This window comes from Halictus rubicundus, chromosome 3, assembly GCF_050948215.1.
Source record: "Halictus rubicundus isolate RS-2024b chromosome 3, iyHalRubi1_principal, whole genome shotgun sequence".
Taxonomy (NCBI): Eukaryota; Metazoa; Arthropoda; class Insecta; order Hymenoptera; family Halictidae; genus Halictus; species Halictus rubicundus.
Window position 1 is genome coordinate 17,627,419 of NC_135151.1, and position 27,129 is coordinate 17,654,547.

The 27,129-nt window shown below is 44.3% G+C and overlaps 3 protein-coding genes across 12 annotated transcripts in view; 1 reads left to right on the plus strand and 2 right to left on the minus strand.

Moving 5' to 3' along the window:
• Positions 1-15,257, plus strand: part of Slip1 (SLo interacting protein 1) — a 137,337-nt gene extending 122,080 nt beyond the window's left edge. Inside the window, exons 2-7 of the mRNA XM_076785868.1 lie at positions 8,259-8,609; positions 11,149-11,319; positions 12,102-12,200; positions 12,296-12,331; positions 13,411-14,793; positions 14,914-15,257. Of these exons, the coding sequence (XP_076641983.1) occupies positions 8,259-8,609; positions 11,149-11,319; positions 12,102-12,200; positions 12,296-12,331; positions 13,411-14,793; positions 14,914-15,255 (2,382 nt within the window). The 3' untranslated portion in view covers positions 15,256-15,257. The remainder of the gene's footprint in view (positions 1-8,258; positions 8,610-11,148; positions 11,320-12,101; positions 12,201-12,295; positions 12,332-13,410; positions 14,794-14,913) is intronic.
• Positions 15,258-15,517: 260 nt separating this feature from the next.
• Ipo9 (Importin 9) lies at positions 15,518-20,820 on the minus strand. Of its 4 annotated transcripts, none has more exons than XM_076785850.1 (15): positions 20,609-20,820; positions 20,220-20,319; positions 19,771-20,143; positions 19,419-19,652; positions 18,990-19,359; positions 18,675-18,919; positions 18,334-18,595; positions 17,941-18,260; positions 17,636-17,855; positions 17,192-17,463; positions 16,543-16,951; positions 16,272-16,420; positions 16,105-16,174; positions 15,826-16,033; positions 15,518-15,725 (listed from the first exon to the last, which is right to left on the minus strand). In XM_076785850.1, exons 3-15 carry the CDS (start codon positions 20,110-20,112, stop codon positions 15,518-15,520), a joined length of 3,309 nt encoding a protein of 1,102 aa, XP_076641965.1. In that variant the 5' UTR covers positions 20,113-20,143; positions 20,220-20,319; positions 20,609-20,820. The 4 variants fall into 4 exon arrangements, with proteins under 4 accessions (XP_076641965.1, XP_076641964.1, XP_076641963.1 ...); XM_076785849.1 differs by having other exon boundaries at positions 20,605-20,820; XM_076785848.1 differs by having other exon boundaries at positions 20,601-20,820.
• A 473-nt stretch (positions 20,821-21,293) lies between these two features.
• LOC143352887 (tetratricopeptide repeat protein 39B) lies at positions 21,294-26,492 on the minus strand. Of its 7 annotated transcripts, none has more exons than XM_076785896.1 (11): positions 26,203-26,492; positions 24,732-24,777; positions 24,612-24,640; positions 24,332-24,512; positions 24,124-24,256; positions 23,428-23,560; positions 23,241-23,340; positions 23,096-23,161; positions 22,306-23,027; positions 21,993-22,226; positions 21,294-21,907 (listed from the first exon to the last, which is right to left on the minus strand). In XM_076785896.1, exons 2-11 carry the CDS (start codon positions 24,753-24,755, stop codon positions 21,805-21,807), a joined length of 1,725 nt encoding a protein of 574 aa, XP_076642011.1. In that variant the 5' UTR covers positions 24,756-24,777; positions 26,203-26,492; the 3' UTR covers positions 21,294-21,804. The 7 variants fall into 7 exon arrangements, with proteins under 7 accessions (XP_076642011.1, XP_076642015.1, XP_076642013.1 ...); XM_076785900.1 differs by having other exon boundaries at positions 24,732-24,793; XM_076785898.1 differs by having other exon boundaries at positions 25,825-26,492.
• Between the last annotated feature and the right edge of the window lie 637 nt (positions 26,493-27,129).

A 27,129-nucleotide genomic window follows, 5' to 3' on the forward strand; every position in this document is an offset into this window, starting at 1 on the left:
GGGGTAAAGCCTACGTTTAATTGGATCCATTGTGATTATTGTTATTAAATCCGCAAGGGTTGCGACTCGTTAATTTCTACCGTGGGTCTGCCGGTTGGAAGCCTCGCAGAGAGATTTTTCTTCGAGTATTCTCGAAACGTTCGCGCAGAGGGTGCCTTGTAAACGAGATTACGTGGCACCTGAAATATGGCAGTGGGTGCGGGGCGCCGCACCCCATCGGAACCACCCTTCCGCGATGACACGATCCTTCCATCTTCGGCCACTCGAGCTCGTTTCTTTCCGTCTTCTTGCACGCCTCTCTTTCTCCTTCTTCCTTCTCTTAAGAGCAACTCAGATTAATTGTTTCCTCTCGCGCGCCGAGTACGTGACCTTGTCCTTCCGATACTCTTTCCACCCTCCTCGCTCTCGGCATAAATCTCTGCTCCGGTCGCGGGGTCCGCCATCGATCATTTCCTCTAATTGATCGATCGGCGAGATCGTGCGCCTGCCGAGACCCTCCTGCGAAAAATACCGAGTCCTCGCACACCCGAGTCGCAATAGTTTTATTTACTTCATCCCTCGGAAATAAACGCTCTTCGCTCATACTTCCGAAAGCTGTTTTATTCGCCCAATTTACTTTCAATGAATGTACGCTATACAGACTGCGGATTTTATTGACACTAAACCTACCACAGCCGGTCAAAATGACCGTTCCAGACTTTTTATTTTACAATTACTGAAATTGTAAAAGTGCTTCTTTGAGAGAATGTATTGTAATACGATCCGCACAAAATCCAAATAAATTCAATCTTGTCTTTTTTATAAGACAACCTGTATTAGTTGCTTTTAAGGCTCGGTAGGTTTACCGTTAATCTACAGCAGAAATGGGTAGGTGCAATTTAAAACAGTAGAAAGGTTACAACGAGTCCCAATCTATTACTCTCAGCTTGACAAAATTATTAAAGTAAGAACGAACTGTATCTCTATCTGGCTCAAGTCATAAAGATTCGCGCTCCAATGGTATAAATTAATCAAGCAATTAAAATCAAGCAATGACGAATATACACGTCGAACGCGGGCCAAATGCCTCTACTATAAATTTTACGAAAAAAGTGAAGGAAAACGAGGAAGAATTACATTTTTATTCGATAACAAAATTAACAATTCATTAACGTTAACCGCACCGCAATAGAGATGTGGTCCGACGTGTATACACGACAATCGCGCTTAACTAAAGAGTGTTGAAACATAAGTAACCACGTCGCAACTTTGAAATCCGACTTTCGTTCGATTCGGAAAGCATGCGAGCATACGCGCGAGCGAAGCCAAGAGTTTTACCGTGTTTCGGAGCAGAGAAACGCGAAGAAATTTACCGTGGAACCCGATAGCGCTATCGGAGATTCCGGCGCGTATAGTCGAACGCCATCGGGTGTGTTTTTCGCGAGAATCGCGAAGCGCCGCGTTGCTTGTTTTTCCGGTCGCGAAAATTGAAAGCACGCGGCCGCCTGCCCGTGAAAGAATCCGTTGCCACCGGAAAAAGTTCGAGCCGAATAAAATACAGAGTCTCGCGAACCTGTAAATCACGGCACTGGGAACGATCTTGCGTCGCGGCGCGCCAGTCTCGGAAGAATTATCGCGACAACCAGCGCCGGATATCTCTCTTCTCCCTTCCCTAACCTGCGCGCCTACATCTTTTCTCTCTTATTCACGGTTTCCGTTGTTTCCTTCGCCCCCTCCTCCCGCCGTTCCAGACGGGATACGCGACCCGGGGACCGTCGTCCCCTAAGAACTGTTCGCGAAGTCTCCCGAGAATCTTTTCTTCTGTCGCGGTTGTTTCTTTTTTTTTTTTTTGTTTGTTGGTCGCGGTTGCCTGCTCGCCGAGGCGAAATTGGGTTAAACTCGCCGGGTCACGTTCCCTTTAAACGGAAAGGTCAGCCTCGAGTTTCCCACCGGCAATCTTTTCGACTTCTCGATCCATTTCCGCGATTGGCGACTCGGAGTAATACGACGGCCGACTAGAAAGTTAAAGGTCGAACGAATCCAGCCACAGAGTCAATTACAAAAGTCTTCGGTACGGCTGTTACATTAAAAACAGTGGAAAACAAAGGGTTCCGCGACGCGCACACTTTTCTACGCGTTCCGTGATGCCAATGATCGATTGGCACCGCGTACAGAACCGTCCGTGTATTAAGAGGTTTTCCCTGTACAAACAAATAAACAAATACTAAATTGTAAATAAATATTAAACACTGCACCGCAGATTGGACTATTACTCATCCGATGTTCGCACGCTGTTAGCGAGTTAACGGCTAAAACAATAGACTGTTCGCCACTGAAGTGGAGCCACTATAAATTCTGCTTTACAAACTCGTTTATATTAATTACCAGCCACGTATTTTTCATTGTCGGTCACGACAGTCTCTCGGTTATCCAGAAGTTGTCCTACGCGTCTCTTGTACGACGAGATATAGGGTGTCCCAAAATGACCTGACATTTAAATTTATTAATAAAACGTTTTTCTTTTCAGGTATGCATGTTTTTATTTTAATATAACGTACAAACATGGAGGTTATGCGTGGAACACAATATCTGGTAAATGGCCGCCTCGTCCCTATTTGCAAACTTTCACTCTCTTGACGAAATTTTCGATAACAGCAGCATTCTAAAAAAAGTACGGCCCAATCGCTCCTCCAACCCAAAATCCGCAACCAATCAGTGACTCGTGGAGGATGCATGGGAAACTGTTGAATCACTTGTGGATTTTCGGTCCCCCAAATTCGTCATTCGTCGCTGAAAATGATTTTGCGAGACGGTGCGTTACGATGACCAAAATCCGTGCGGACTTTTCGGACCGTCTCTGCAAAGTTTTCACCATTTTTCTAGTCAATTTTCAGAATTTCTATGCGTTGCTCGATCGTGTAATTCTCCATGACTGAACCTCGATACTTCGTTATGCCAGTTGCCAAAGATTAAAACAAAATGACGCGCAATTTAAAATGTCAGGTCATTTTCGAACACCGATTACTTACAATTACAGTGAATTCTCGATATATGTCAACAACACGGGTCCAGGTGACGTATCCCCAGAGCCGTGTTATGTTTACACTCCTCGGCGTCCATACTCCGCAGTAGTGGGGATAGTTCCGCGACGTTGATCATCCAGGCCTTGGCGACATATATAGAGAAATCACTGTACAGGGTGCCAAAAAATTATATGTCACGGCCACCATAGCGTGATTCTACACCTACGATTTGGTGGAAATTGACATAAAAAACTCCCCGCAAAATTGACCTTGACCTTGACAATCAAGGTCAAAAAACAACAATTTTCTTTGCTTAATCGTGTTCTACTGGTCATAACGATCAACTTTGTGAAAGAAACCATGGGTCTTTCAGCTTCTTTCTTTCATTCTGTAGTTAGGGAAATAGGAGTATCATGATTATGATAATTTCATACCCAACGAGATAGCTCACTGGTAGGACCCGCTGTACGATAGTACGCTATTTACTTATATATTGGCGCTGGATGTAAAAAATTTACAAATAAAGAAGCTGCAAAGATTATAAGAAATGCAACATCATTTTTCAAGAGAACGGTTGAGATGCGACCCACGGTTTCTTTCACAAAGTTGATCCTCATGACCAGTAGAACACGATTAAGAAAACAAAAATTTTTGCTTTTTTGACCTTGATCTTCAAGGTCAAGGTCAATTTTGCGGGGAGTTTTTTATGTTAATTTCCACCAAATCGTAGGTGTAGAATCACGCTATGGTGGCCGTGACATATAATTTTTTGACACCCCGTGCGTAAAGATTCGCAGAAAAATTCGCGTTAAAATTCACGTTCCGATCTCTGGCATGTCCATTCGTCTTTGGTAAGAGTTCCATTCGCTTGAACACTGGCAAACTGCTTCGATTCGGCGAGCGCGACGATTCTCGAAGCTGGCGACGGCGGCTGCGGGCGCGACACGCGACGAGGATCCGCGGCGGGCGATTTCCCCACCCCCGCAGCTCGCGACGGTGCGCGGTGATGGAAAGCGGAGATCGAGACGCTGTCGGCGAACAGCTGGCGGTTGCACGCGTATTTGCCGTCGGAGGAAACTTTTCAAAAGGTTTAAAGGCTAGAACCTTTGAAAGGATTGAAAGGGCGGTGTGTAGACGAGAGAGCGCGTTAAAGAGAGAGAGAGAGAGAGAGAGAGAGAGGGGGGGGTCGTGAGTCGTGGATGGCGGAAGGCGAGGGTGGAAGTGCGGCTGCGGCTGCGGCGGCAGTGCGTGTCACAGTTTACGGGAGCGTCGCGGCTCCGATAGAGCGATAGGGCGGCGGGCGGGCACACGGCCTCCGTCTCGTTAATTTTCGCCTTTCGGAGAAAGGCGGCGGCTGCCGTTGCGGGGGTGTTCCGTTCGTTCGTTAGCCGACCGACGCGAATAATGCGGATTCCTATAAACTCGTCACGCACCGCGGCCGGTATCGATAGAAGAATGTCCTTTAATTAATGCTCGCTCGCGGTGCGACGCGAATGCCGGCGCTACCCGCGCCACCCTCTTCCATCCTCCTTCACCCGGCTTCACCCTCCTTCGCCCTCCCAATTCGGTCCTCATCTGCTCCTTTTTTTTTTTTACCCGCGCGTCGCCGACGTCGTTCGAGGGCGCGTTTTTTAGACGATCGCGCGCGCTGCTCCGAACTCTAGAGAGAGAGAGAGAGAGAGAGAGAGAGACTGTTGTTCCACCCTTGAACGGGCTAGAACGACCACCCCCCGCCCGACGGAATCGTCGTTCGATTCCGAGCGAACGAGCACGCCGGGTTACGCGGATTTTTACGAGCCCGCCTACCTCCTGCGAACTTTCTTCTTTCACCCTTCTTCCTCCGGGAAGAGAGATTGCCGATGCTTCCTTTCGGCTGGGAGCTAGCTTACCCTCCGTTACCCTGCGATCCACTGAGTCGCGAAAGTGCCGGAGAATGCGGCGGGCTGCTCTCGATGCTCGATGCGGCGGAGAGAACCACGGAAATGCTAGACACGATCGACAGAAATCGGGAACTCGCCTTGCCAGGAGTAGTTTTATTTAGTCGATTCGGCGAGACTCGGCACGCGCTGGATGGCGTGTTCGAGGAACGATTCGAGTGTCCTCCGAGAGTATTATCTCGGGTCCCCTCCTCGTCGGATTTAACCCTCGACAATGGACAATTTTGCGAGCCCCGAAGACGTTGAAATCCGAGCCCGTTCCAGCGACACAGCAATATCATATTAGGGCCACCCATAAGTAATCAATTATTTGCAAAGAATTCGTTTCGCCTTTAGTTCTGTACCGATCCTTGAAGAGGAAACGCGTATTCTTTTATAGTTTTCGGTCAAGCAGCCTGTGTTCAAAATATTCTAAAAAGTATCATTTTTGCGAAAATGGCGGCGTCCGAAAAAATCAAAGAATCGCAATGGGAAGTTTTACCGCACCCCCCGTACTCACCGGATATTGCTCCCTCCGATCTTTTCAGATCTCTGGAGCATTATTTAAGAAATAAAACATTCTGTAGAAGATGTTAGGAGGCACCTTGAGTCATATTTTGCTTGACGAACCTTGGATTTCTGTAAGAGGGGGATTGAAAATTTACGGTAAAGATGGCAAACTGTCCTTGATAACGATGCAGATTATATAATAAATTAAGAAATAAAGACTTGAATTTACTACAAAGTTTGTTTTAGATTCTTATTGGCCCCCCTAATAATTGTAGGAAGATAAACATCGACGTTTCTTGAAACGACACAATTTCTCCGTCCTCGACCGTGCTCGTTTGTTAACGAGATGACAGGAGAAGCATAGGGCATCGACACTTTCGCCCCGTGGAGCATTCTTCTCCCCTGAAAATCTATTTGCAATAAAATAATTGAGTTCCTCCTTCTTCTTCTTCGTCTCTGTTTGCGATCGTCCGTAACCAGAAGACGTTCTCCGTCGAGGATGGGAAAAAGAGGGCGGCCCTCTACAATGTTGAACCGCGTTGAACCGTAACGAGAGCGAAGAGACCTCTCTTCGGGAAGAGCGCAAAGGAGAATGAGAGAAAGAGCCGGGCTTCGTGTAAAACAGTCGCCGTTTAAAACTGTAAATAGCGTAACGAGGCTCGTCTCGGATCGCGGAGAGAAGGACGCGATGAATATCATTTGTAATTCCGTTAATGGACCACGCAGCGAAATTCGTCCTAGAATCGTCAAAGAGGTCGGGCCCCGCGCGGCAAGCCCGTCTCGCATTTAAACGTCACTCGAGAACCTACTCTCTCTCTCCCTCTCTCTTCCTCCTCTCGACGTTCCTCTTTGCGTTCTCGCCAATTGACCTCGTCTATTAAACCGAGGAAGGCGGACATTTCTGACGGACCGCGCTATGTTGCGACCACTTGGTCCCCCGCGACCCGTCACCCCCTTCTCTTTCGCAAATGTCCCCTTTCGCTCGATAATTTCGTCGTCCAGGATTGCGGAAAGTTCCGGTTTTCGAAATCCTCGACGAAAACATCGGTCGGAATACCGGTCGACGTTCGGACCGTGACTCACGATCGATGAAATCGTAAAAATACCGGCGTAATCCAGAAATTTCGTACGGTTTAATATACCAGCGTTGGCAATTTGGAAGTTCTGGCGGGAAGCTCGGTAGCACCTGGTTCAAAATCAACGGAGACATGTCCCGGGGTTAATACCCGGCGCCGCACGGAAGCGACTCACGCTCCGTTTCCCGCAATAACTGTGTTCCCGCGATCTTTTGTCATTAGCGGCGAGAGCGGCCAGTTCCGCAGAGCTGAGCCGTCTCGCGCCGCGCCGCGCCGCGCCAACCACCGCGCTACCCCGCAACCGGAGGGTGTGTTTGCTCTGCCATTCTGTTCCGTCTCGCTCGCTCCTGCACCCTCGAATCTTCGAGGCCCCCGAGACCGGCGGCAGGCCCCCGAGGGATTTGCCGAGACAGCCGGGTAGGATCGAGGGACCGCCTTATCTCGTCAACAAACGTTGTAACGCTTCAAACGATTACGCACGCAAAGATTCCTCCCGAACGGACGGGACAGCGTGAAAAGAACAGAGAACGGGAGCCGACTGCTCTAATTACCGTACGCTAACGAATCGAGGGGTCCTCCGTTGTTCGCTGCGAGACGGACAGGCTCGTCTTTTCGCCGACAAAGATGGCCCCTGGGCCGTTATCCTCTGCCCGGCGCCGGACTCGAAATTCAAGAGAAAATGAATGTTCTTGTTGGGATGACGAGGTTAGGAGATTAAATGTAACTTTATATTCGAGGTGTTTATTTAAACTCCGCAACGGAATAAACGTTGATCAGTTTGGTTAATGCATATGTTACCGTGAATGACCGAAATTGGAGAATGTCGACTTTCACCGGTGAATGTCAACAGATACCAAATACGTCGGTGAAAGATCGAATATTTTATTACATTGTTGTATATTCGGACCCTGTCCGGTGTATGTCGACAATCACAGATATGCTCTGGTGGAGATCCAAAACAGAAGTGTCAAAAAACAAGCGACTGGCTCTCTCCCGCCAAATCCTTTGTTCTGCTCGGAGTCAATCAACTTTGTCAGTCTTATGCAAGCTTTGGTAATCCTTACCTAATCCCGTAGTTCTACTCGAAAGTCGATTCACCCCCTTCTACCCCCAAGTGATTCCCTAATCCTAACCCTGACCCTAACCCTAACCCTAAACCTTTTTTATGAGGAAATGTAACGTAACGCACATAACCCGAAATTAATCACGACTTGGCGTGACGTTTTATAGCGACTGAATTACGGAGAAGAAAATATAAATCTCCAACATGTTCAACATTCACCATTAGTGCATGGTGAATGTCAACATTTACCGGTGTAAGTCAGAAATAAGGGTATTTAGCAAATATTTCGGACATACTACACCAAGCGACTATGTGAATGTTGACATTCACCGGTGAAAGTCGACATTCTCCAGATTTCGGTGTTTCACTGTAACACGTATAACACAATTTTGTACTTTATTGATACACTGAAAGTATAACTATCGGTAATAGAAATAGAAATGTGGGAGGTGTTACTGGCTCGATAGACTGGCTTGGACCGAGGGTTGCCTTCTTCCTCCTTAGGCCCTTTATACGGAAAAAAAGGCGGCGTTCGAGGTGCAATAAACCGCAGGTCAAAAAGGACTTTCCTCTCCGCATGTTACGTGCATTTCGGTGTATACTCCGACAGTTCTTGTTCCGAAAACGAATGATAAACAGTTTGCAGTCTCGAACTCGAACTCGAACTGATCGATCTTGTTGCTGGTTGCAGGTGAACGGGCAAGACGTTTCGAATTCCAGTCACGAAGATGCGGTGCGTTGCTTTCAGTCGGCTCAGGAGCCGATCATCGTGGAGGTGTTGCGACGGCAGCCGGCGGTCCAAGGACAGCGACCAGCCTGGAAGGATCAGCCCGCGGAGAAGAACGAGGCCGAGGAGAAGGCGACCGATCCGAGCAAAAGGGAGACACCGGCTCCCTTGTCGCCCACTCTGGTGTCCACGGCGGTCCAGACCGACTGGGCCGGCTTCATCGAGGAGGAGGAACTGCTTCCGGTCCCCATCGGCGTCGACGAGCAGACCAACGACAGCTTCGAAGACTTCCTCGCGCACGACATTGACTTCGAGGTACATACACAATGATATACAGGGTGGCCCACATAACTCTGAACAGCTCAATATCTCGAAAACTATGCCATCGATTTTAAAGTTCTTAGCCTTAAATTGCATGGAACCGAAGGGCCTTTCTGACTACATAAACGTGAAGTGGCCTCCCTTCCCCTTTAACGGGGGAGGGGAGGTACCTTTGTAATTTTAAATGGAACCCCCTATAAAATGTTACATATTTAGATTCTACCGGAAAAAACAAGTCAATTTTGTCTGAAACATTTTTTCGACGAAGTTTCGAGTTGTAGGTACTTGAAGCGCTCGGAAATAGCGTTATGGAATTATACGCCCTTCATAATTTAGAAACATTTCATAATTTAGAAAAGCGGCTTGGTAAAGCTGTCACTAATGAAAATAATAGTGCCAGTATTCTTGCTGCAATTACATTAAATCCTCATATTAGTCAACGTACACTTGCACAAACATCACATATTAGTCGTTCATCAATTCAACGAATTTTGAAACGGCAAAAGTATCATCCATATCACATGGTTTTATCACAAGAGCTTTCGATAGCAGATTGCGATCGCCGCGATCACTTCACGTTTATGTAGTCAGAAAGGCCCTTCAGTTCCATGCAATTTAAGACTAAGAACTTTAAAATCGATGGCATAGTTTTCGAGATATTGAGCTGTTCAGAGTTATGTGGGCCACCCTGTATATGATATACGTTGCTTCGCCAAAGTAAGCCCCCGCTATTGAAAAGAATCTCTTCGTTTGTTTCTTAACGCGGTCCGACGTTGACTTTTCTCGAATACAGTAATTTCTCCATACAGAGTGTTTATTTGAAAACTTTCCAACAGAATATTTCGGAAAATATGAAAGATATTAACACTAGTGTTTACGGAGCACTAAAACTGACTATTTTACATTTCCTTATAAAGATAACATGAATATATCTATCAAAATCTGTAGCCATTTCTTTTTAATAATATGTACCTAGAGAAATCAATTTGTTAAATAATTCCTCATGGATCCATGTTTGCAATCTCAATATTCGTGAATTAAAAATATTAGAATCCGTCATTTTGACGGGTCCCGTAGATCTAGTGTTAAACAAAGTGTAAAACATGTGTCCAAGGATTTCGAAGGGAAAAGTGGGGAGAGGGCAGTATCAGTTTTTTATTTGGGTGGCGTTTTCAAGGTCATTTGGAGGTCAACTTTGTTTTCTCAAATGGAAACCTATATTTTTTATTATGGGATCTTATTGTACGTAAAAGGACCAGCAATTTTCGTAGGATACTTTTTTTTATCTGCGCGCTAGTTTCGGAGAGATTTAAAGAGAAGTAGAGCGAGTCATACTTATACTGCGAGAAAGTCACGTCGAAATCGTTTGTTGCCCGGAGCTCTTCACTTACAGTGATTTCTCTATATATGTCGCCAAGGCCTGGATGATAAACGTCGCGGAATTATCCCCACAACCATGGGGTATGCACGAAGCTCGAGGGGCCTCGGACGCCGAGGAGTGTAAACATAACACGGCTCGAGTATGTCTCCTGGACGATACAGGACGCTGACAAGACCCGCGTTTTTGACAAATATCGAGAATTCACAGTAGTTCCTTATTTCTTTGAATCCCATCGCAAGTAGTGTTTCTTAGCTGTCCTAAATAGGGTAACAGAGCTGCAGTGACTCCCAAAAATATTCCAAAAATATGACTCTCAAAAATAATTTAGTTCAAAGTGCTAAAAAAATGAGGTTTAATAATACTTTTAAGTTTTACCAAGCCAACGATCCCAAGCACAAGTCACGTATTGTGCAAGAATTTTTATTATACCGCTGCCCCAAAATTCTTCATTCGCCGCCCCAATCAAAAAACCCCAATTACATCGATAGCTGAATTAAAACAAAGACTTGCAACTGAGTGGTCGAATATAACTGTTGAATATTTTTAAAAAATTACAAACAATATGCCAAACAGGTTAAGACATGTTCTTAAACAAAATGGTTATGCCACGAAGTATTAAACAAATGTTGTAATGCTAAATTACATTATCTAAATTGAAAAATTACTATTGTCCGAATATTTTTGTGAGCCAAAAATGGTACATTATTTCTTTTACTAATTTTTATTATGGAATTTATGTATATTTTTCAAATAAATTATTTACGTTTATCAACATTCATAGATCGTTTATTGCTAGAAACAATTTCCAGGGCGATTGCTTTATCAACAAACGAATTATTAAATCATGAAGTTAGTTATACCTAGTGTCCGAATATTTATGGGAGTCACTGTACCTACGAGAATACAAATAAGCTGTACAACTGTGTAACAAGTTCCAAAGTAGAAGAGAGGAAACACGTTGGATTAAAAAATATCCTTTCGACGGTCGACCTGCTTTCGATATCAAGTCCGATATTGTCGGTCCGGGCAGTTTCCGAGTGCACGTTCTGGACACAACGCGAGCAACATTCGTCCGAATCGACCGGTGCGAAGACTCCGGGTGTAAACGGGAGGCCGCAACGTTTGACGACGCAAACATCGTTGTGTTCGCAGGAAGTGACGCTGCGGAAGGCAGGAAGCGCGGAGAAACTGGGGCTGACGGTCTGCTACAGCTCCGGGTCCGGCAGCGAGGACGCAGACACGGAAGTTTATATCTCGGAAATAGTTCCTGAAAGTCTCGCGGCGCGCGACGGCCGGCTGCGGGAAGGCGACCAAATCCTGAGGGTGAGTTCCCTGTGAATTATTACCGCGAACCCGGCCCGGTCCGGCCAGATATGAGAAACTCGCCGCTGCGGCGGAACAACGCGAAATGAAACTCACCGCCCCGAAACGCCACTAATCTTCCCCCCTGTTTTCCGCCACCACCTCCGTCACCGTAACCATACCCGTGCCCCCGTAAACCCGCGGATATCCTCCCTCCCGGATTATCATTTAGAGCGTAAGAAATTCGGAAGTAGCAGCCGTCATCGACGTCGACGAGAATCGAACTACTGGGCTGATTCGATTACTACGGCCGGGAGCGAACCAACCAGCTCGTCGCGTTTCCTGCACACGATTTCCTTCCGACCTGCTACCCTTCTAATCTCGTTAGGCGGATTGTAATTACGGACAAAGTGGTCGACTTAAGGGAAATCGGATGGAAGAACGAGCGACGACCGCGTCCCCGGGATTTCTTCCCTCGAACCCGTCTTTGCGCCAGTCAACTCCTTCCGGGTGAGGTCTCGGGCCCAACGACCTACCTCGCGCGTGTCCGGATCTGCCTAAGAGCCCTAAGAGCCATAACGAAAATACGACACAGCAAACGCTCCGCGGCTAGAGAAGATAATTTTAACCGTTTTCCGCTGCGACTGTCTGTGTACACCATTTTTTTTTCGTTGACATTTCGTTGAAATTTAGTTGAAATCTTCCGGAGGAAGACTTCTCGAATTCCGTCCGATCGATTGAAAATCCGGCGCACGACGCGACGCTCGGACGAGGTGCATCGATCCTCACTCTGTCCGTTTCAGGTAAACGGGAGAGACGTGGCGAACAAAGAGCAGACCGAGAACCTATTCGCCGAAACGAAGAATGCGGTGACCATTCTCGTCAGCCGATGTCTCTTCCAGGTGAGCTCATTCACTCGGGGCTCTAGCCTCCAGCCTCTAGGCGAGATTATCTCGCTGCGATCCGGACTAAACACGCTGTTCGATTCGTTTTTCAGGAGGACGAGTTCGACGACAGGCACACCTACCGCCAGGTGAGTCTTTGCCCCCTCGAAACGGTTCCCGCGAGGATTCCTAATTTCGAAATTTTCTTTTAACACGTTCACTGCCATGTCACCCATATATGGGTGACGGAATTATTTCTCCAGGTTTTCAAATGAATTTTTACGTTGATATATTCATTGCACCAAATTTGATCAGGATCTGTAAAACACAACAGACTTGGAGGACTACTCAATATTATACATTTAATTTTTTCAATTTTTATTCCATTAAATAACTTACTTTGATTTTATGAAGTCTTGGAGGTTTCTAGTTTGGCAGTCAAAGTGTTAACGCGTTTCGTGTCCCGTGACCCATGTGTTGACCTCCGAACGGGAGGACGTCAGTAAATCGTACCGACTCTGGCGAATATTTCGAAACTGATTTACTTAAAAAGTCTAAATTATCGGGAGATTGTTGTAACACGTGTAACATCGTATAACGTCGATCATACCTCCCCAAAGGGTTAAATAGCAGTTCCAATAGAAAATTATTGTACTATATCGCGTCGGTCGATCTCCGATCCATTTATGCAGTAACGCAATATCCGCAATTATCCTTCGGTCTTCGAGAGATATAAGATTTAATGGACGAACAAAGTAAGAGGACGCGCGAATAAAGAGCGGATGGCGGCGCTTATTAGGATAGCGTAATTGAGTATGGAGCGACTGATAGGCTGATTGAAGCAAAGTGCTGGAAAGTATGGCACCGTGGAACAGGGGGTTGAAAGGGAGACGCAAAGGGAACATAGAGACAGAGATCGCTCCCGCGCAATTAGGGCGCACTTGAAATAGAGAAATTGAAAGACAAGACTTTCGTAAACGAATTAAAACGGCCCGATGGGGGACCGCGCCGCTTTCTTTCCTCAAAATCGAAACCCAGGCTCGAAAACTGTTGTAACATCGATATCGTGACTACTATCTCTCTCGGTTTCCATTTTAAAGAATTCTTTTTGGAACAGGTTTCGAGTCCTGCTTGGAATCTTTCGCGGCCCTTTCTTCTTCCGTTGTGACTCGAATGATTCGTTGCCGAGAGTGTTTAGGGCTCGGTTATCTGTGTGCTCTGTGCTCAGGAGTCGCCGCCGCTGTCCCCGGAGCACCTGCCGTCGTACCAGAACAGCTTGATCGAGCAGCTGATCCGGCAGCAGCAGCAGCAGACGGACGAGCGGACCAAAGAGTCGGAGGAGAGCGTGTCGACGTTGAAAGCACCTCCGCCGATACCCTCGCACACTCCTCAGCAGCAGCAGCAGCAGCAGCAACAACCACAGCAACAGCAACAATCTCAGGCGAGCAGCGTGTTCTCGACAACAACGTCCTCGTCAACGTGTTCGTCGCAGACCTCGCAGAAGTCCGGGCGGAACGCATCATCGCCGGCGCACCTGCCCGAGGACCGGAAGCAGTGGATGCAGGAGACGATGAAGGACTGCGCGAAGAAGATGGAGGGTTTGTGCGTGCGGGGGCAACAGTCCGCGCCGGTCAAGCTGACCGAGGCGTACTCGAGCCACGTGTGGAGCGAGACCGAGCACATCTACGAGACAATACCGGAATCGGACAGCGAGCCGATCTATTCGTCGCCGTACGAGCACCAACATTGGACCCAGAACAATCATGGGACAGCGACCACCTCGACGACCACGGCGACCACGACCACCCAGCAGACCCAGGGTAATCAGACCAGGTGGCACTCCTCGTCGAAGAGCAACAGCTCCGGCGAGGAGAAGGACAGTTCGAGCGCGTACAACACCGGCGAGTCCTGCAACAGCAACCCGCTCACGCTCGAGCTGCACCAGGCCGAAAGAGATCACCACAGAAGCACGCTGGTGCTCTGCCCTCCAAAGACACCGACCGCCATGCAACAGCAACAGCAGCAGCAACAGCAGCAGCAACAGCAACAGCTACAGCAGAGACTCGGCTGCACCTGTCCCGTATCCGCGACGAACAAGCCGACCATCGCCAAGAGCCAGCAGAACAGACGCGGCTCCAGCTCCAGCCACCATCACAGGGACCGGGCGGACCCAACCGTCGCGTCTCTGCCGGCGGACACGATGTACACCAACATGGCGAACCTCCAGCAGACCATGCTCCTCCAACAGCAGCTGTTCAAACAGGCCCTGAACCGACGGAACCTCACCACCACCACCGCTGCCAGCCCCAAAGAGACTAGCGCCGCCACCGCGAAAAAATCCAAGTCCCACGGCAACTTCCAGGCGCCGAATCTGACCCGGTACCAGTTTGTAGGCAGCCAACAGGTCTGCACCTCGACCAGCTGGGTCCCTCCGGAGGACAAGGGCAACAACGACGTGCAGATGGAATGGAAGGTGAAGAGAAGGGCCGACGGGAGCAGGTACATCGCCAGGAGGCCGGTCAGGAATCGGATTCTGAGGAACCGAGCGATCAAGATATCCGAGGAACGTGCCGGACACAGCACGGAAGACGACACCATGTCCGAGATAAAGGTAACCGCCCGGAGCTCATGTTCTCGCAAAACGCTTGCCCCCGCGGTCTGCTATCGTCTTACCGCTCGGCAAGGGTTAGCAAAATCAAAGTGGTGTAACATAATCTCGTTTGATTCGCAGGTAGGCAGATACTGGACGAAAGAGGAGCGCAAGAGACAACTGGAGCGTGCCCGCGAACGAAAACAAAGACAGCAGGAGCTGATGTTGCAGCAGCAGCAACAACAGCAGCTCCAGTTGCAGCAGACCAACGAGCTGCTGAACAGCGAGCACCCGGACGAGAAGACGAAAAAGCCGCTGAACATCCTGGAGCTCAGTCACAAGAAGATGGCCCGCAAGAAGAACACCCTGGACGACTTCACCACCGTGCAGGAAATGCTGGTCCATGGGAACAGAGTGGGAGGTGCGGGTGGACCGGGCGCCGGGGGAAAGCTGATGGGTCTGCTCTCGGTCACCACGGTCTGAGGAAGATACGATCAGAATCGATGCTACTCGCCTGCAGTCTCCTCGATCTTCTAGCGTTTCACTTGCCCGCGCAATCAGGGCGAGTTCTTCTACAGCGCGCGAGCCACGGTAACTTTCTGCAGAGTTCTGTGCTCGACCGTTGCGTCGAGAACGCGATAGAACGAGGTCGAAACGATCGGGAACGACCACGCGCTCCGATCGGTTGTAAATAATTATTCTATAATGACATATGTATACATATGATGAATGTATGTAGATTATTTTACACGAACCAAATCCTTCTCTGTGAATCGACGAATAGAACGAGAGTACGTACGCCTCTGTAGATATGTACAATAAATGTAACGATGTATACATCTCTGTGTAAATACTTCCGACTGTCGGCCGAGGGAGGACGAACGATCCTGGCGAGGAGGAGGAAGCAGTCCAATCGCAGTAACGAATCGTTCGAGAAACACCGAGCAGAAAATCTTGCTCGAGCGTAGAGATCAGTCGTACGAAAAGCTTGCATGTTTTTATTACGAAATTCAAAAATCTGATCTCATCGATATTATCTACCTATCCAATTACATAAACGATGCGTTGATATTTAAACTGCTCAGCACTTTCCGCTCCGGAATGTTCAGGTGCTGAACGTAAGCGGGGAAACAATGATGCGTCGAGAAGTTCAACAGAAAATCCCGCAGGTATTGACCAATATTCAAATGGTAGATCGAGTCTTCGAGCAGCTCCGGATCCTCTTCCCCTTCATCCGCTTCGTTCGCAGCTTCCTCCAACACTGAAAACACATTCGAGTCCTAAAGACCGCGAACCGGGGAACACGCGATAAGGATATGAAACTATACTCACGTAACATGTTTTCATAGCCGGGATCTAGGAAAGTATTGTTGTCTTCACCATCCTCATCGTCGTCGGATTCCTGTGCGTCAAATACACGAACACACACACACATACATTTACCGTCTAAGATTTTCACTTGCTAGTTGTTGTCAAATAAATATGAGATTGTTACTAACGTCCGACTCTTGATTCGCGGTGACCGCTTCCATGTCGTTCGACAGTTCGTTGATAATCAGCTTGAAGATCTTGGCCAACACCGGTATCGTGGTCCACTGATAAGGTTGCGACTCCGCTTTGCTCCTGGTCCTCACGCCTTCCTCGTTCCCTGTAGACGGCCACGAATTTTTACTAGAAATTGCGGGAATCTAACCGTTGCAACGGTGAAAACGGGCAGACGCCGGTGCAGCGTAGTTGCGTAAGTGCTAAACACGCTTTCGGTCTACAAACCTGAAAATATTTGGTCACCCTTGACGGTAATCTCGTTGATCCGACTGTCGTCGTGAGTAACACCGTACTCGAGTATCTTGCACAACGCTACCGTGGCCACCTTTCTGTCGTACCTGCCGAAGAACAAGTGCTGCCTGCTGACCCACTCGGTCAGCACGAACGCGAGAGCGCTCTGTCCTGTGGGGCCGGGCACGATCGACAAAAAGTTTAGGACGGCGTCGAATTCCATGTTTATCAGATGAGCGTATATCATCAGCAAACTCTGCGCCACGGTCAAGGTCTCTGTCCGTTGCATCTTGCTCAGCACGGCCTTCAGCAACAGGTCGAGATTCTCGCCCAGCGTGTCGCCTGCTTTCCTGATCAACGTCGTTACCAACCGACCGACGAAAGTGGCAGTGAACTCGCTCGACTAAAACACACGGCAACTTAGCTGGGTTCATTAAAGAACCTATTAAACACAGTATTTCCTCCGTAACGTCCCTCGTTAAGACAACAAGACTTTCGGGAGCAGAGGAAGCTATTTTGTCACTGTTCTCGTTGGCTGGCGAATCGTTGTTGCCGTTCGATCGCCGGATGCGACGATACAGAGGAAATAGCGTGGAAAGCTACTTTGCTGTCTCTATAACAAACTCGAGAATGACATAACCACCTGTGGATTCAGTAGCTGAGCAATTATCTGCAATATATACTGCAGACCAGTTTGGCCATCGTTGTCGCGATGAACGGTGACTTGTCGTGCCGCGACAGACAGGTAGGTACGTATCACTTCGCCCCCGCTCTGCAAGGTTTCGTTGTCTTCCGAATTAAGAATACAGTGACACGCAGCAGGGAAAGCAGTCTCGACCAGCGCACTGCTCAAAGGTGTCGGCGAGTATTGCACCAGAACTTGCAGTACATCCAAGGCTACGTCTCGACACCTCTCTGGAAATCAGAGGAAGAGAAAAAGAGAGAGAGGGACAAATCGTTAACAACCTCGTTCATATTTTAATTAACCCTGTTACGTTGTTGAGATCATCAATACCAATCTACGTTGTTAGTCTGGTCTTCAGCCTGTTAAACATAGCTGTATATTTTAGAATCTGCGACGGCTTACCGTCTCTCGACTTGTCCATAGACGTCACAGCCATCATGCTTGTCAGAGTGGGTATCAAACGAGTCTGCAACGGTCCTATACAATCCGGGTTCTGCGTGAGACTCTTGAATATATCTTGGCACAGGTCTAGAATCATTGGATCGCTATAGAACTTCAAAAATATGGCGATCGTCAATGGACAGATTTTACTTTCCACCGAAGCGGTGAATGCTTTATCCAGCTGTGAGAAAATATAAAAAGAGACTGTTAGTTTTTGGAACGAAAAGGTTCGGTAGCGCACAGAGATGTGCGTAAAATATTATTACCGAGACTAGGACTTGGAAGGTTTCCATGACCAAAGTCAAAACCTCTGTGGACGGTTGACTGGCTAGATTGAAGAGTCCCTGGAATATTTCTGGCAAATGGGATCGAATAATGTTGACCATCGCTCTGCTAGTTTCCGTGGTCGACGCTTCGCAGAACCAGTAGATTGCTTTCACCGCGCTGATTCGGATGCAGGCGGGTTGATTCTCTTGCAAACCATTAACAGTTGCTTCGAGAAACTGGGAGCTTAGCGCCGATGGCATTATTTCGGCATACTTGCCACCGACGCATAAGCAGCGACCAAGAAGCAACGGCGGTGCTCCTAATAATTACCATACGTGACGGTACAAATTTGCTAGCAGAGAAAAACAGGGAAAAGCGGAAGCTTCGTGTACCTGAATCGTTCAGAGTGGCTAAAACAACCGTTGCTAAGAATTGAATGATATCGAACTGAAGCATCCCGGAGGCATACTTTTCTACGACAGCGGGTTTGACTTTGCTTAAAGCTAAAAACGAAGATTCGCGCAGCTTCCACCAGGACTCGTTGTTTTCGCCACAACCGTTAGCGTTTTGCAGGGCACTGGTTGCTTCGATGTGCCGAGTGATCACTTTGCACAGGGCATTAATGGTCTTTTCTGCGGAATAATTGACGAGAGCCTGTGTGAAAAATCAAGATGAGACGCGACTCAACTTTTTTTTTTTTTACAAAATTCGAACGACTTTCGTGATAACTCACCGTCAGAAGCTCTTGAGCAGAAATACGAACGTTATAGGCAAACGCATCGTCATCTTCTACAAACTGATTTGGACTAGTCGACCATAACTCAATCTGATCTTCAGTTATCTGCATGAAAACGATCAGATAGTACATAATATCTTCCAACGAATTATCTAAATGGTTCGAGAATCTCTTGCGGTCCACAATGAAATTGACATACTCGAATATTGCGATGATCAAATTGTTAAAGTTAATTATCACGCCTGCAAAGAGAGGGAGAACGCAATTAAAACGAATTGAAACTCTGCAAAGCAAAGTTTAACCGAAATTTACCGTCAGAGTCGACTTCTTTATCGTTCTCCTCTCCGTCTCCGTTCACTGTTCTTTCCTGATAAATCTTTGCGCTCTGTGTTAAAGTTTTCCAAATGGGCGGCAGCATCTGTGGCAAGAAACTTGACACGTACTTAGGTAGTTTAGTTACAAGGCAATTTATAGCTTTAATAACGTCGGTCTTCAGGCCACTGTCGCAAGTTGGTCCATCAGGGGCTTGCAAGCATTGAACAAACTTCTCGCAGAACATGGGAATGACTGGTTGCAGGTATTGTTCTGTGAATCCCTTTTGATACAACTCCGTGGCAGCCACCAATGTCGTGATCGTGGTGAATATTTCAACCGCGCGTCCACGAGTTCTAATAGAATATTGCTAAAAATTGAATAAACATTATTACAATGATAACATCAACAATCACGAGGAGAACATACATTTTCACTTTGAAATATCCTATACATTTCTTGAAGAATAACTGGTCCCACATTAGGCAACTGGATATCGGTGAGGTCCGAAGTAAATTCAGTTAAAACTCTCATTGCTCCATGCACAGCATATTCGCTTTCCCCGCTTAAACAACTGACAAGTATATCGAACAAGCCTGGCCAATTTTCGGGCCAATCCCAGTGAGCAATAGCCGATATCGCGTATGCTACTGCTGTACGTACCTGAAACAAATGCATGCAACTTGTACAATCCTTTCTAAATTGCAAGATCTCAAAACACTTAATAAGTTAACCTAGATACCTTGTACATTAGATATAAAAGTAAATTGTACCTACTTACTTTACTAATAGATTCTCTAAGTCCTAACGGCAACAATTCTTTGATTCTCTCTTTCGTTGCAGGCTTTATTTCTGGTGGTCTAAATTTTTCAGCCATAGAACACCAATGAGTTTCCACATACTGTTTCAATAATACGGAAGCTAGCTGTCTGATAGGTAAAAGTCCGTTAGGATTTACCACGAATTCTGTTAAATGAATGCCAAATTCTTCTGTGACTTCTAAAGCTTGAATTCTCTGCTCTGCTGCTTGACGCGTGTCTCGTTCGGGAGACAGAATACCGGTCAACGTTTCATACAAGGCCTCTCTTAGAGAGCCTTGCACATCAGATCCCATTGTACTCATTGCAACAATATTTTATCTCTTTACGTTGCACCTGTTAACATTGAAATGTCTGATTAAAAGACTGATCCATGCTATTCAAGATGTTAGGGTAAAAAATGTTCACTAACCTGTGTACATATCTCTGTCGAGTATTTATCACGATGCTCTACTGAACCACCTATTCGAGGCTGTTACATTACAATGCCTTAATCTCCTAAGTTACGTTCCCTGTGAACATAATAATTAAATCAGAAATCGAAAACAGCGGAGCACGTTGTGATTAAAAACATTCAGCGCCGAGAGACACGTTAGGGGTTATCAAAGATGAGTTATTCGAACCATTAATTTTTACAAATTAACCGCATTAATTACCGTACAATTGCAATTATCCCGTACAGCATGAAATTAAGAATAAAGTGAAACAAATGCGTGATACGTGTTATTTGTTGAATGTTACAATTCGATAAAGCCGGTTTGATAAAAAGACGAAGAAGGTTAAGGTAAAGTACTTACATACATGTGAATCTACAATTACTTCTTTCCCATGGTGCTAGCGACGTGATTTAATTCCTACGTTTCCAATTCAATTTCAATATCTTCATAAACAATATAAAATTTATCGCTGACAATTTTTAATTAAATTCATATTACACTGTATTCTTCGCACACGAAGACGACACGGCACAGAGAATCTTGTACTTATTTACTTACATATGTAATAACGGTAGTAACCAATGGTAGTAACAGTAACAGAGAGGATATGTGAGTGCTCACGCCCGAGGTTTCGGAGTTCCCGATACAGTGCTGCCCCCTACTCTGATTTTTAGCATGGAACAGAACCTGGGCAACTTTTTATCATCTAAAAAATTAAAATACTTGTCATTACAAATAATATTATATTTAATTTATGATAATTAGTAATTTTGTATATTACATTTATATATAAAAAATTGCCCAGGTTCTGTTCCATGCTAAAAGCTGCGCAGGTTCTGTCAGGTTCTGTTATGAGAGGCTAAATGCTCTCTGTCATTTGTTATAGGTATGTGGTCTAAGGTTCTAATGGATCTATATATGTAGTTGCAACATTTTTCGTTCGTCAGAGTAGAGAGCGTAAGAAATCTAGTTGTTGTTAACGATGTCAGTATATCCGATCGTGAGACACGAAACTCGAAATGGTGATTGGTCTACTCCTACATCTCGTCTGTGGTTTCATTTACAATTTATTAAACAGTGTAAATACAACATTGGTGTCAGTATATGTGCAGCATGCACACACAATCGACACATATATCAGATTTCGACTAACACCAATTGAATTGGTGTCTATAAATGTTTATTAATGTTCTCTTATAGGAAAAATAATTTAAATTCAAAAAATAATTTAACCCTATATCTTTCGTTAGACCTTTCGAACTCTTTGTGATGTGTGCTCTAAGTATATGCGTAATAGTTAACAAAATTATGTCAATCGCTAGTCACAGTAGTTTACATACAAAAACATAACAAAAAAAGATACACTATATATACATATATATAGTATACTGTACTACAGGATAGTAATGTATAAAATAAATTAGTCATTCTGAAAGAAATAGTTAAAAACTATATAACAATCTTCTTCGTAAAAATGATTAAGAAAATCATCAGTGCTTGAATCTGCAATAGTGAATCTATTGGCAGTAATAAATTTATTTTAAAAATTTTCGGACGTCGTTATGCTGCGAGATCTTCAACCTTCTTTCCGGACAAGTTCATTAAGTCGGAATGAATTCTAAAATGCAATCTGGATTCGAGAAGATATCCAGTAAAATTTTTTCTGCAATCGTATAAAGTAATTTAAATTAACTATCGACCGGTTACTACAAATTCAGATAATGAATAAGAAATAAAAAGGAACTTACTTAGCATCTTCTAGAAACTCGATAGCAAGTGGAATGTTTCCTTGATCCTTTGCTAACAAAGCTAATTCTACCGTTGCGAAAGGAATTATATAAGTATCTTCTCTAATTGATTTGTCTAATGCAAGAGCACGAGTTAAACAATCCTCGGCCAATAGAGGACGTTTTAATTGGCGTAAACAGGCGCCCTTTAAAAGTAACAGAAGCGCCTCGTTGTCTCCGTGAAATTCAGTTTTTCTGCAAACAAACGTATCGGTTCACATGGATGTCCGATTACGCGTAACAACGGTCGTGCAATGGGTCAAACAAAACTTACGGGGCATTTTTAAGTTCTCTTTCAGCTTCCTCGATTTGTTTAAATATATTTAACATTAAGTCTTGCCGTTTGCCGATCGTTCGGAACAAATTCCACACGTACATAAGTTCGAACACAGGAAGAACTAGTTTATCTTTCTGAGCAAAATAACGTTCCGTTTTTTTAATAACAAACTTCTCCATTGGCCATGATTTTCCTGCTATGCGTTGCTTGAACGTAGGCGCTTGCATCATTAAAACATCGATCAACTGTTTCTTCTCGCTTTTCGACGGTGGTTTTTGCATAAGAAGTATTGCTGCTTTTTGGTATAAATAAACGGTACGCGACCAGTTCGATTCCTTAACTAAACAGTTGGCGAACATCGCAGCTTCTTCCCATTGTTGCAGAGAACAATGCGCCCACATCAACTCCCAGAAGCAAAGATGATGGAACTGAGGCCATAAGTCTTGGCTCTTCCAAGATCTTGTGTACCATTCGATCGCAGTTTCAAAATTTCCTCTTATCAGTTCCAGCCTTCCCTTGAAAAACAAAAACCATACGCCGTTTGGATAAAGACTCAACTCTTCCTCCAACGCTTTTTCACACCACTCTAGGTCGCCGTCTGTGTTGCTTAGGAAAACAGACACTAGTAAATTATAAGATAAGAGGACCATTGCGCACAAAACGTGCCGTAATCCTCTTCTTTCGGTATATCCTGCATCTAACTCCGATAAACCGTATTCCTGTTCATAAAAGAGGTAGATTAGATTATCGTTGCACAAGCTTTTTCACGAAAGTCATTGTTTATTACCTTATCGCCCGAGAAGCCTATAAACTCTAACAGTTTGATAATTCTTGCTGGTAACAATGAGATCATCTAAAAAGAAACGTCAAGAAGCTGTTATGGCCGTCGTGCTACTTAAATAACGTTATCCGACAGAGGTAATGGTATGTACCAAATTAAACGCTCCGATTCCTGTGCGAACACCGCTTTCGAAATGAATTTTGTGGACATCGTTTTCCCATTTACGATTATTCAAAATTGTTAGACATTCCCTAGAAACGGATGACGCGTGTGAGACAACGTGAAAACTTGTCCGTTAAGGAAATTCAGATGGATAATTAGCGATCGGTTTTGTTTACTTATACGACAGAAAGCAGGCACGAATTTTCAATCCAGCTTTGACAAAGCTGACCAAAGTCTCGTCCTCCACAAACGTGAGCATCGACTTTAAAAGGAGTGACTCGGCATAACATAGTTCCGCATGCACTTCCTCTGTAATATTAAGTCTCCATCATTCATGCTTCTAGCTCTCGGCCTGTCTTGTACAGTCAGCATTATACATATTATACTGTCACACGAATTTTTCTTTTTCTTTTTGCATTTCGATAACCATTAGGCGAACCCGAGTCGAGCTCTGCTTCAACGCTCTCCTTAAACATTATTTAAACATGTTTGAATGTTTATAATGTTATAAAGAATATAATGTTCTAGCCTATCGGTTATGGAAACGTCAAATTGATGTTGGACAGTGTTATTACGAGATAGAGGTGGTTCGTTAGAAGCTAAAAATGTTGTAGTAACTTGATTTTGTAAAACACTAAACGAGCTTTTAAGAACAGATATTTTTTACCAACTTTATCAACAAGTAGTATACAACAGGATGGAATGAATAGTCATAAACAAGATATTATTCCTTACATACATTGCTTAGCAGCAAAGTCCTACATGCTTTCGAGAATATTTGATTCACCCGGTCATGCATGTTATAAATAAAGCAATCTGAAGTTCATTAAACATGCTTTATCACGTTAATACATCCGTATCCATATACTTACCAATCGTGTAGGTATCGTAGTTAGTCTTCTTCACAATTTTACCAATATTTTGTGTTAGAGTAATGTGTTTGCGTTGCTTTGAACATAAGCTCATACACTGTTTCACGGCTGCAGCTGCCTTTGCAATGTATTCCTAAACAGTATGTATCACCATGTATTATCGGATAACATATTTTCCATATATCGCAGTTTATTGTTGATGTAGTACTTGTTCGAATGTAAGGATCGCCTCGAGAAACGCGAAAACACTTGTTCCCAAAGAATGATATATGCTGCTGGTTGCCCATGGTTCCATAATTTTTCTTGCTTTGTCGAAATCATTGTTAAAAAAACAATTGATCGCTTTCTTTGCTTCCATTATCGCTGTATCCAAGTCCATGGAAGTAGGTCTACGAACGAAACAGAGATCATTTACTATGTAAATATTAAATTAATTTTTATATAAATATATGTGTGCTCGTTTACACGTGTAATAACTATACACTTACTCCTGAACAGTTTCCTGGGCATCTTGAAACTAAAATATGAATAAAATTAAGATTTAATACAGTTTTAAACAATGTAGATATTTTCATTATTATAATATATTATTATATTAAGGTACACACCTCATCTTCTTCTATGTCTGACATCTTGGACGAATGTTTACATATGCTTAAAAAAGAGAGCACTGTGTATCATTCTACAGTGTATTAACAGTTAGTTTATGCTTAATTCATATCAGATATTCGTAAAAGATGATATCATGGGTGGCAACAGTTGCTCACACACTTTGCACATGCTCTAATCGGATCTTTCCATTTAAAGAATGTTAATCGTTCTAGGTGAAAGTTATTCTTTAACACAGATTTCTCAAGTGTGCTCCTTCAGTTTTAGGTCATTTCTTTTCTCTTCCCACAATGGGAACACACTTCACTCCAGGCTTTCAGCATTTCATTCTATTTATTGTGTCCACCATAAACTCTATTTAGAATCCGATATAAATGTATGGGCAGAGTTCAAAGATTATGAACCAATGATAAATGTGATATGATAAACTCAAGTGTTTCCACTGATAATAAATAGAAAGCATGAAAGATATAACTGCACTCCAGTATGTATATCAAGTTTCAAAGCATAAGTTAATTTTGAATACATAGTCAACTTTAGGAATGCAATGCTGCATTAAATGTAAAAATAACAAAAAATGTTCCACTACACTTCCATACATGAATAGCATGAAGTGTTCATTCGTTATCTATACAGTGAATATAAAATTGTATATATATATATATATACATATAATAAACAAATAATTATTTTACCCTCGTAATTGTTACAAACAATATATCGATCGTTCGTCGAATGGAAACAGTATACATTTACATGTACACGAGGCATATATAGGAAACAAAACAAAAACAAAATAATTCCTACATAGTTGTGCAAGAAATTGAAAACACGAGTGAGTGACGAAAAGAATTAAGAAGTATTCTGAAGTGAAGTGTCACGAAGAAAGCATAATCCAGTAATCCAGTTATAAAAAGACGATATGATAGACCTAGATCTCGCGAGTCCACGATAAAACATAGTAAAAATATTTAAATTGAATTAAACTATTGATTAATTCGATGACAACTGTTTACAAACGAACATGGAACAAAATCCGCGACACTTTCTATGGAACCACTAAAAACTGCTCGTCTCGAAGAAATAACTTACCATAAATCCGTTAAACGTCAAATGTCAGGCGAATCGAAGCGAGTCGGGCAAAAATTGGAAAGGCTAACGCACAGAGTACATTTACGACGATGAAACTCCGGTCTTTTTTCGAAACTAATTTCCAGTGCGCATGCGCACCTAAGTGGTACTACAGTGAATGTAGCTCTACAGAATATCGTAGTATCGATAGCTAAACGGGAGCAATATTTAAAATGATCCTAATACGTGGGAGTACAATTACCTTCGATTTAACGATCTTTTACGTTTAAAATTTGTGATCGGTAGAGGTTATGTTGTGTTCGTTGTGATAATCTTAATCGAGCGTGTATATTATGGTGCGAAATAATAGAGTAAGAATAGTGTCGAATCGTTGCTTACACACATGACAGCGTGAGACGTGGCCGATCGACTGGCGAGCAACCGATTATGCGGTTGTCAATGGATGTATAATACTACTCCACATCGTAGAACATAATACACGCCTATCCCACTTCGACTACCTAAATGTTATGCACTTGGAGCGATTAGAGTGGGATAACCAATTGCCTTCTGTGTATGTAGATACACGTGACACCGTCTTCACGCACAACAGTGATGCTCAATCAATCGGGTCTTACCACACTTGCAAAGCATTTTTAAATCATCAGAAAATTGTTAGACCAATGTAATTAAAATTTTCCTTAGCGAAAATGTTCATCATATCTTTGTTAATGAGGTATTACCAGAAAACGTGGTCCAATTATAGGGTGAGTGCATATTGTGTTTTTAAGGGCTTAATATTTTTGGGCCACCCTGTATATACTCTACGTAGAGTTGCCAGATTAAGACTTGTGTCTCCCACCACACCCTTTCCCTTCTACGACGGTCACGTGACGCGTTTCGTCTCTGTCATGCATGTGTTGCAATGTCACGTGACTAATCTGGTACTCACAGAGAGGGGGTAACTGTATTCCCCTAAATTCGAGTCAATTCCCCTGATCTGACGACACTGACTCTACTTATCCTCAAAGTTTCATAATTTTGTGAATTGCAAAATGTTGTATCTACCCTTGTTGGTGTAATACTTACCACGCTTATCAATGCACTTCGATTGAATCAAAATTCAAGAAAAGTTGTATTATCACAAGTAGAAACGGTAAAAACGTAATACCACAAATAATGATGAGTAACAAGTAATGAGTGTCACTGTTGCTCACGTGTTATTTTCCGGATTTCTGTTATAGATTCTCAACTTGGAACATTATGCAACGGAAAAACGTCTAACAATTCCATCGTTTGTTTATGTTTTTCAAGGTCGAATATGCT